General features: G+C 37.6%; 2 protein-coding genes across 3 annotated transcripts in view; both read left to right on the top strand.

Moving 5' to 3' along the window:
- LOC100186259 (1-phosphatidylinositol 4,5-bisphosphate phosphodiesterase beta-4) overlaps positions 1-2,086 on the top strand; it is a 9,215-nt gene extending 7,129 nt beyond the window's left edge. The window contains exons 24-28 of the mRNA XM_026838113.1: positions 3-46; positions 677-716; positions 774-889; positions 1,314-1,470; positions 1,672-2,086. Coding sequence (XP_026693914.1) covers positions 3-46; positions 677-716; positions 774-889; positions 1,314-1,470; positions 1,672-1,767 — 453 coding nt within the window. The 3' untranslated portion in view covers positions 1,768-2,086. The remainder of the gene's footprint in view (positions 1-2; positions 47-676; positions 717-773; positions 890-1,313; positions 1,471-1,671) is intronic.
- A 1,300-nt stretch (positions 2,087-3,386) lies between these two features.
- Positions 3,387-8,796, top strand: LOC100186936 (inactive ubiquitin carboxyl-terminal hydrolase 54). 2 transcript variants are annotated; one of them, XM_026838114.1, is made up of 12 exons: positions 3,387-3,548; positions 4,569-4,796; positions 5,367-5,560; positions 5,733-5,835; positions 6,049-6,201; positions 6,528-6,677; positions 6,965-7,106; positions 7,234-7,368; positions 7,421-7,542; positions 7,832-8,156; positions 8,268-8,468; positions 8,615-8,796. In XM_026838114.1, exons 1-12 carry the CDS (start codon positions 3,438-3,440, stop codon positions 8,779-8,781), a joined length of 2,031 nt encoding a protein of 676 aa, XP_026693915.1. In that variant the 5' UTR covers positions 3,387-3,437; the 3' UTR covers positions 8,782-8,796. The 2 variants fall into 2 exon arrangements, with proteins under 2 accessions (XP_026693915.1, XP_002120975.1); XM_002120939.4 differs by having other exon boundaries at positions 7,829-8,156.
- Positions 8,797-9,541: the final 745 nt, after the last annotated feature.

Raw genomic sequence — 9,541 nt, 5'->3', positions numbered from 1 at the left:
GTGATGAAGATTCGGTTGCGATGAATGGAAGTTGCTGTTTGTTTCAGTGAGTACCTCATGCTCGCCGTTGAGTACCTCATGCTCGCCGTCGAGTACCTCATGCTCGCCGTCGTCGAGTACCTCATGCTCGCCGTCGGGTACCTCATGCTCGCCGTCGGGTACCTCATGCTCGCCGTCGGGTACCTCATGCTCGCCGTCGAGTACCTCATGCTCGCCGTTGAGTACCTCATGCTCGCCGTCGAGTACCTCATGCTCGCCGTCGGGTACCTCATGCTCGCCGTCGAGTACCTCATGCTCGCCGTCGGGTACCTCATGCTCGCCGTCGAGTACCTCATGCCCTGTGGGTTCACCACGCCGTGTGTGTTTTATTCATCCCACCAAAGTATTTCTTGCTAAGTTTCTGTTAAGACCACATTGCAAACCTTCTGCCCGAGTGCTTCATTTTTATGCTCAGCTGACATTTTATATTTTACACCCTCCAACATGAGGTTTTATGTTGTCTTGTGCGTTGTCCACATTAGAAACATATTTAATGATCTTCGAATGATTTTGATTACTGCCACTTTTCAACTTAACTTTTCCTGTACGCCTTTCAAATAAGGTTAAGTTTTACCTTCAGCATAATCTTTCCTCATGCTCGCTGCCCAACTAATGTTTTATTATTTGTTTCACGCAGGTTTTTACGAGGTTACCATGGCAACGAGGAACACAATGAGGTTTGTGATATCATAATACATAGGGGGATTTCCATAACAGAGACTATTTATTTACAGCAACGATTTGATAAAATAGAAGGGGAGTGTGGGACGGTGAAAAGAAGAGCCCTCGTGTCGGCGCTAGATGCAATCCACAAGGAGGCAATAGAGAGCATGAAGCAAAATCATAAAACGTAAATATTTAAAACAAGTTGTCAAGTACCGATTACAAGTTACCACGTATGTAACTTATTTATCCTTGCATGGCGGGGAATGACAGTCGTTATAACATGGGTGTTCTGTTTCATACACCTCGTGCCCGATTACAAGTTACCACGTATGTAACTTATTTATTCTCGCATGGCGGGGCAACTACAGTCGTTATAACACGGGTGTTCTGTTTCATACACCTCGTGCCCGCTTACAAGTTACATATGTGGTTCTCGCATGGCGGGGCAACGACAGTCGTTATAACACGGGTGTTCTGTTTCATACCCTCAGGCTTGTTTAGGAGTTACCACGTATGTAACTTTGTGGGTGACTGTTTTATGTATGGCGGATAAGTTTGACAACCCATTGACCATCGAGCCTTGAACCGGTAACCTTCAATATTTGCAGTGAGATGACAGAATTAACATCAGATCAAACAAAGCAATGGATGGCTCATTCAAAACAATTCAATAAAAATAAACAAATTCCTTCAGCCGAGCGGGAACGAAGGGTACGAGAGTTGAAAAGTCAGTCGGTTAAAAAGTTTACGGATCAACGATTAAAGGTGATTATGATGTCATAGTTAAGTTAATCTTTACATAAATATACAGCCATTAACGCGCCCACAAACTCCCTAAACATGTATCACCCACTTAATAAAGGCAGGAATGCACTTTAACACACACTGTAAAACAAACATGTTTCATATATACAGCAGTAATTATTATGACATCACAAATTCACAATTAATATTATGACATCACAGTTGAGCAACAAACACGGGAAACAGTTGGAAAAGTTGGAACTAGATCAGAAAGAAGTTTCAACAAGAATCAACCAACAAATTGATAAACTAGTTTAGATCCACTGTGTTGTCGGTGTTAATTGTTAAGCCATTTGCACATTTTGTTTTTAATGGTCGCTAATTTAACGGTTGCTATTTTTATATTTTACCATGACTTCAATACCTTTCTTCAAGTGTTAAAAACCTCATGTTCACAATTTTAATTTATTTTGGTTGAAACACACCCAGCTTTCTTCAGCGTAGATATTTCTTTGTTTGTTCTTTTTACGCAAGAGTGATTTTTGTTGAATAACTTTCCATGCAGTGTTTATTACGTCATAATCGATTGTAATCATGCTTTGTTTGCGACAATGATTTTAAATATGACGTCATAATTAAGTCATTTGCTTGGCGTGTCGTGTGTTGATCGTTACGAAATAAATGACGTAAATAAGTTTGTGACGTCACAACTAAATAATAATAGGGATTTTAATTTTTAGAAATAAAAAATATTAAGAAATAAATTTAGCACAAGAGAGCAATGCCCTGATGAGTGAGCACGTATTTAACCAATCAGCATAATATTAATTAACCCTATTACTACAAAGGTCGGCTAAGCTTGAAGTTACCAACAAAGCGGGTTTCAGTCATTGGTGACTGTGGAGCAGTTGGCAGAATGTATTTATACATGTATTATAACTACTGAAACTTATGACGTATGAGAATTGAGTGATTGGTAAAGAATATGTGTAAATACGCTTTGTACAACTCCTGTACAATGTGTTGACTTGTAAACTTACACTAGTTAACATTGTCGTCGCTTAAAAACGTTTGTTATCGTGAATTTTGATGAACTGTAATCATGCATTAATAAGGCAATGCTAGAAGTTATCAGATGGTGCTTAATTATAAATGATAATAAAATACAAGAGTAGTGAATTTGATACGTCCCAACTTGAATTCAATCGTTGTGTAGATTTCTATCTCACGAAACCGGTCATTCTTAACTTTCAGACACTACAACCGCTGTTTCAACAGGCCATGTTACTGGAAATGTGGCCTAATCAGTTTCGCGCGCCCCGGGTCAGATTTTAGCCCAGCGTCCCGAGTTTGATCCTCACCCGGCGTAATAATTATTTTTTTTATTTTTTATTTTAGTAAGTATATATGTGGGAAACTATCATTATACACTTTTCATTCATGTTTGCCATGCAACCCGGCGCCGTAGCAGCGTTGGTTAGCGAAGGTTCGACGCTGCTACCCTTGTAGTGTATGTTTTCTTGGGCAAGACACTTAAGGGCAATTGTTTTAACCTAGTGGTCAGTAATGGGATGTCCAAATTGTCAACCTTTTTAGACCAATGGGTTGGAACAATTGAGTGAAGCACATATGCGCGCACAATGGTAGCAGCGACAAGCCTTAACCCATTTTCTCTTGGTTACAGATAGGCGCGCTAACTGCTTTACCCGGACAATGCTAGAAATAGGATAAGTGCGAAAACAGTCTTTCAAAAACTAACAACAACAACTAGAACAACTGTTCGCCGAAAACAAATGTATATGTCTACCTAAACGTTCTCAATAAGGAATCGAAATGTATATTATTTGTCTAGGCTTTTACTTCTTTGTATTATAGCTGACTCTCTTGTTTGTGATTTATTAACATCTCGCTTTTCACCCGGCAACACTGGAAGATCAATATTTTTGCCAGAATTTCTTCTTAAAGTTTAATGTAAAGTTTGGTTGAAAATGTTCAAGAAAAATCGAAATCGTTTCGTTTCTACGTCATCAGTGGTGACGAATAAAGGCTTGCTGAATAAACCTGGAGATAATAATTGTTTTCTTAACAGCGCTATACAGGTAGGTGGTTGTGTTATAATATGTGATGCGTTGTGATGTCATAGGGGTTAATAGTGACGTCTTACACTGGTAAATGTGACGTCATGGACTGGTAAATAGTGACGTCATGCACTGACCCGTGGTGACGTCATACAATCGTAAATGGTAACGTCAAAGTAATCAACAATGACGTCATACACTCGGATCAATAATGACGTAATAGTAATCAATAATGACGTCATAGGTCATACACACCGGTAAATATTCCAAATAAAACAAACGAACGCCGTTATAGAACACGACATATTGTTTATAATTGAATAATAAACCAAATCCATCAAATATGATTTCTAGTCTTGGCTTGGACGGGTAATCCTTTAGCTGGTGGCCACCTGAAATATTGGTTTCAAAATGTTCCTTAGGTCTCACTGATACAACCTGTTGAATTTTTTTACAAAAAACTCGGGCGTTCGTGTCGAAAATTAACTTTGAAAATGCGCGAAATCGTGCTGCGTTACCGTATTTTCCACACCAGCCGTTATGAATTAAACCAAGGTTGGATACTATGTTAAAACAGTGGGGAAAAACAAGGCTATACCGTCTTGTAACGTATGTAATATACCACTATTGTGATGTAACAGACCGCGATTGTGACATAATAAATCGTTGACCTTACGCAAATCAGACGAAATACGATGACGAAGCATGTTTTTCGGCATTTTTAAAGTTAATGTTCGACACGAACGCCTGGGTTTTTTGTAAAAAAATTATACAGTCGGTATTAGTGAGAACTAAGGAACATTTTTTTTTTTTGAAACCAAAATTTCAGGTGGCCACCAGCTAAAGGATCGCCACTTGGACGTACTTTGTTTGCACTTGTATTTTAAAATTGATAATGATCTTTTTACGCGCGCGTGTCGCTGCCGTATTCTAAAGGTTGGCCAACCTGTCGTGAATATCGATAATTAACTTTGTCGCTTGTTGTTAAGCGAGGATAAACAAGTTACATTCATAACATAGACATCTTATATATTGTTGCAGGTTTTATGGCATTTGGATTCTTTTCGTAAAAACTTCCGTCAGTTAACCGGCCACGCATGCATGGGCGCGTCGTGCATATTCTGTGCGTTGAAGCATATCTTCCAGCAATTTCAATACAGCAAAGATGAGGCGTTACCACCAACATTGTTGCGTAGCGCACTCGCTGAAGCATTTCATGAACAAAGTCGGTTCCAGCTGGGGTTGATGGACGACGCAGCTGAATGTTTTGTGAGTTGATAACAATTTATTGGATTCTTGCTTATTATATATGAATACTCTATGATAATAATTACATTGTGCCAACATTTCATTATCTATGCGACAGAACATTGTCCAAAAAAAACATTTTAGGAATAAATATTTGATCCAAAACCGTGATCACAATATAAGATATATTGATCCAATAACCTGACGATGTGTAGCTGTATGAAGCATTGACGTGATAATGTTTTTACCAGAACACTTATACCCGGCCAACAACAGAGTTGTTCAAATTATTTAAGTTCAAAACAACCATAATAACCTATATATAAAGCAATATATTTGTAAAATATTCAAGGTTACGTTTTAAATCAATTGTTATTTATGTTAAATGGATTGTTATGGTTGAATTGAAACTGACTTTAAAACCGTCTTATTTACTTTTTGTACAAATTATGAAGATTGTAATAGTCATAAACAACTAAATATGTTTGTTAGCTGTTACAACCTTTTTTATTAAGTAAGTTTTCTGCACCTTTTACACCACCATAACGAGTTACTTAAGTTTTTACCAACAAAAACCCCCCTCCCCCCCAGGAAAACATTCTTATGCGCATCCATGTGCACATCGGGAACACGATGCGCGAGGATGTGTGCACCGCGCCACATTGTATACCTCACCAGAAGTTTGGAATGTCATTAGTTGAACAATGTGTATGTTCGTGCGGCGCTACGTCGGAACCCCTCCCCTTCATCGAGATGGTGCATTATGTGTCGGCAAGCGCGTTAAGGTGAAAGAACTTGTGGTTCAATGGTCCGACATTAATAATCAATCATATAGTTACTTACATGGTAACTCATAAAACACCCGTGTTATAACAACTCTTATAAACAACTTTCATACATTGATACATAATATATATAACACAACATACATAGTATATATAACACAAACTCCCCCAGGATCGAGGATGAAGTGATGAGAGCACGATACGGAACTTCCGATCAAAAGTTTGGGAGGATTATTCGAGTTGCGGGAAGTTCGGGAAATCTAAGGAGTTGCCCGGTGAGTTTGGTGGTTGGTGTGGTTGGTACAAAGGGTTGAGGGGTCCCCTCTATATCAGAGGCCACCATTGTATGTGTAATCTTGTAATCTGTGTCCTTGAACAAGATACTTAACTGAAACAACAACCCACAAAGTTACATATGTGGTAATGTAGGGCTTGTGTTTTTATAAACTGTCACAAAACAACTTCATTCTAACCATCCATTCATGCAGAGCAACTGCGGTTCTCGAGTTGAAATGCGGAAAGTTTTAATGAATTGTCCTGATGTTGTTTCGATCGGGGTAGGATGGGACAGCGAGGAACCACAAGTTGGCGACATTGTGTCACTCGTACACGCCCTTGGCACCACCATCAAATTAACCGATGTAAGTTGTTATAATTCGCCCTGAGGCGTTTCGCTTGCGGTAATGACTTAGTGAGAAAGAAATCATTTTGTTGTTTTGTTTTGTGATCTTAAACGACGGATGTTTCGTCTGCCATACATCGAGGCATCGTCAGGATTTGCTGTTAAATGTAAAGATTACACAACAAACTATTGCCTTATAATAAGTCCCGGTAAATATATTATCAAGGACAACAATCCTTCTTTCTACCAATGTTGATATATAACCTTGGGAAAGAAAATACTTCAGGTTTACAAACAACAATTGTCAGAAGATCACACGCATGTAACACACATTATCCACCACAGTTGTTCCACACTGTAGTAGACGAACGAGCACTACGTACTGAGTTATACCTTGTTGGCATGGTATGTTATTATGGCAAACATTATTCAACCTTCTTCTTTCACACGAAGCTGAGGAAATGGGTTTATTTTGACGACGCGCAAGTTTCAGAGGTTTGATATATTGTGTATGTTGGTACAATGCTCTTCAACCAGTGTGCACATTTAGTATTAAACAAAGAACATTCAAAGAATTATAAAACCGTATCCTGACGACTCCCATAGACCGTTTTTAATTGTTTAAAACACAATCAGGATATTTGGATAATATGTGCTACAGGTATCCCGTCTTCCCCGCCCTACTATATTTATGCAATGTTAACTTTAGTAAAGAGTAAGAAATATAACATGTGTATTATACGCCATATATGGTAACACACAAACTCCATAATATCCCATAGGTCGGGAAACGGTGGAGCAACGTGATATCAAAATGCATTAAAGGACATCACCAACCATTGTTGTTGTTGTATTCCAATCCTCATGCAAGCCCCATATCTATAAGTTCTGCTCCTACTGTTACTACTATGATTGATGGTTCAGGTTTGTTATGATGAATATAATTCCAGATTTGCCCTTCCTAGCGATATGTACTTACTTCTTATATATGAATATGCTTACATATTATATATTATGTGCTAATATTGTGAAATATTCATGGAACTTTCAGAGAAAGCAAAACAAGAACCAACCAAACCAGCAGCTAAAGTGACGACAGAAAAACCCCACCCCATTAAAAACAACCCTCAAAAACCCCCACAAAAACACAGCCCCATAAAACAAGACCCCCCAAACCCAACTCCAGGTAATGAACCCCCAAACCCCCTAACTTTCCAACTAACCTCCTTATCTCACAGTCGCAAACAAAGTAGCGAAGAAACCAATATTCCAGTGGAAAATGACACCTGATGTCGGTCATTACATCGAACCCAACCACGCTCAGTGGACGAAACATAAACCTTACCCTGCTCAACATAAGGTATATATGATGTCTATGTTTATATATGATGTCTATGTTTGTAATATATATGATGTCTATGTTTATTATATATGATGTCTATGTTTATTATATATGATATCTATGTTTATTATAAATGATGTCTATGTTTATTATATATGATGTCTATGTTTATTATATATGATGTCTATGGTTGTTATATATGATATCTATGTTTATTATATAAGATATCTATGTTTATTATATAGGATATCTATGGTTATTATATATGACATCTATGTTTATTATATATGATATCTATGTTTAGAAGAAGACGAAGCCGACAATATACCTTGATGACATCACAATAGAAGATGGTTCGATACGAGGAGAGGAACGATCGAATACGAACGAACGACAACCTGTCGATAATTCAAGTATGAAGGATGATGATGTCATCATAACTGATGATGTCATTAGGAGGGATGATGTTACAAGCGATGATGATGATGATGTCATCAACAATGATGATGATGTCATGAATGAAGATGTCATAAGTGATGATGTTATAAGTGATGATGTCATAAGTGATGATGTCATAAGTGAAGAAATCAAACATTACAATCTAACTGATGACATCACAAACAAATTAAACGGTAACTAAACAACCTTCAACATTCGTAGATAAGTATTAACTTAACTTAATATAACTTGTGTGTTTACAATATTCTGCTGCATAATAAACACCTGACACTACTCATCCGCAGATAAATGTCGTTCTTTATTACGAGATGCAGACGAACTTATGGAACAAAGCAACGCTGCCGATAAACTAATGGATTATCCGTCTGCGTTACAAATGTGTTTGGAAGCAACCAAGGTGTTGGAGTCGGTCATGTTGTTGGAGGGAGTCACCCCTCAATATCTGATGTCTGCTCGCGTTAAACATGGACACGCCGTGAATAAAGGTCGGTATATTAATGTTGTGTCTATGTTTATATTAATGTTGTGTCTATGTTTATATTAATGTTGTGTCTATGTTTATATTAATGTTGTGTCTATGTTTATATTAATGTTATGTCTATGTTTATATTAATGTTATGTCTATGTTTAGGTCACATATTACAGCGACGAAAACAACTGCGATCCTCGGTCACTGGGGGTCGCCAGAGCATGACAGAGGCGGACCGTGACATGACATCTAGTGGCGAAGATTTAATCAATTTGGACGAGCACGGAATTACGAGGTTTCAACATCATGTGAGTATCATGATTATATGATCACATCATGTGAGTATCGTGATTATATGATCACATCATGTGAGTATCGTGATTATATGATCACATCATGTGAGTATCATGATTATATGATCACATCATGTGAGCATCGTGATTATATGATCACATCATGTGAGTATCATGATTATATGATCACATCATGTGAGTATCGTGATTATATGATCACATCATGTGAGTATCGTGATTATATGATCACATCATGTGAGTATCGTGATTATATGATCACATCATGTGAGTATCGTGATTATATGATCACATCATGTGAGTATCGTGATTATATGATCACATCATGTGAGTATCGTGATTATATGATCACATCATGTGAGTATCGTGATTATATGATCACATCATGTGAGTATCGTGATTATATGATCACATCATGTGAGTATCGTGATTATATGATCACATCATGTGAGTATCGTGATTATATGATCACATCATGTGAGTATCATGATTATATGATCACATCATGTGAGTATCATGATTATATGATCACATCATGTGAGTATCGTGATTATATGATCACATCATGTGAGTATCATGATTATATGATCACATCATGTGAGTATCGTGATTATATGATCACATCATGTGAGTATCGTGATTATATGATCACATCATGTGAGTATCGTGATTATTTGATCACATCATGTGAGTATCGTGATTATATGATCACATCATGTGAGTATCGTGATTAAACCCACCAACCTCACACTTATGTATCGTAAACGTTGACCTAAAA

Source organism: Ciona intestinalis, unplaced genomic scaffold, assembly GCF_000224145.3.
Source record: "Ciona intestinalis unplaced genomic scaffold, KH HT000058.2, whole genome shotgun sequence".
Lineage (NCBI taxonomy): Eukaryota > Metazoa > Chordata > Ascidiacea > Phlebobranchia > Cionidae > Ciona > Ciona intestinalis.
Note: the sequence above shows the minus strand (reverse complement) of the source record. Positions and strands in the feature narration are given on the sequence as shown.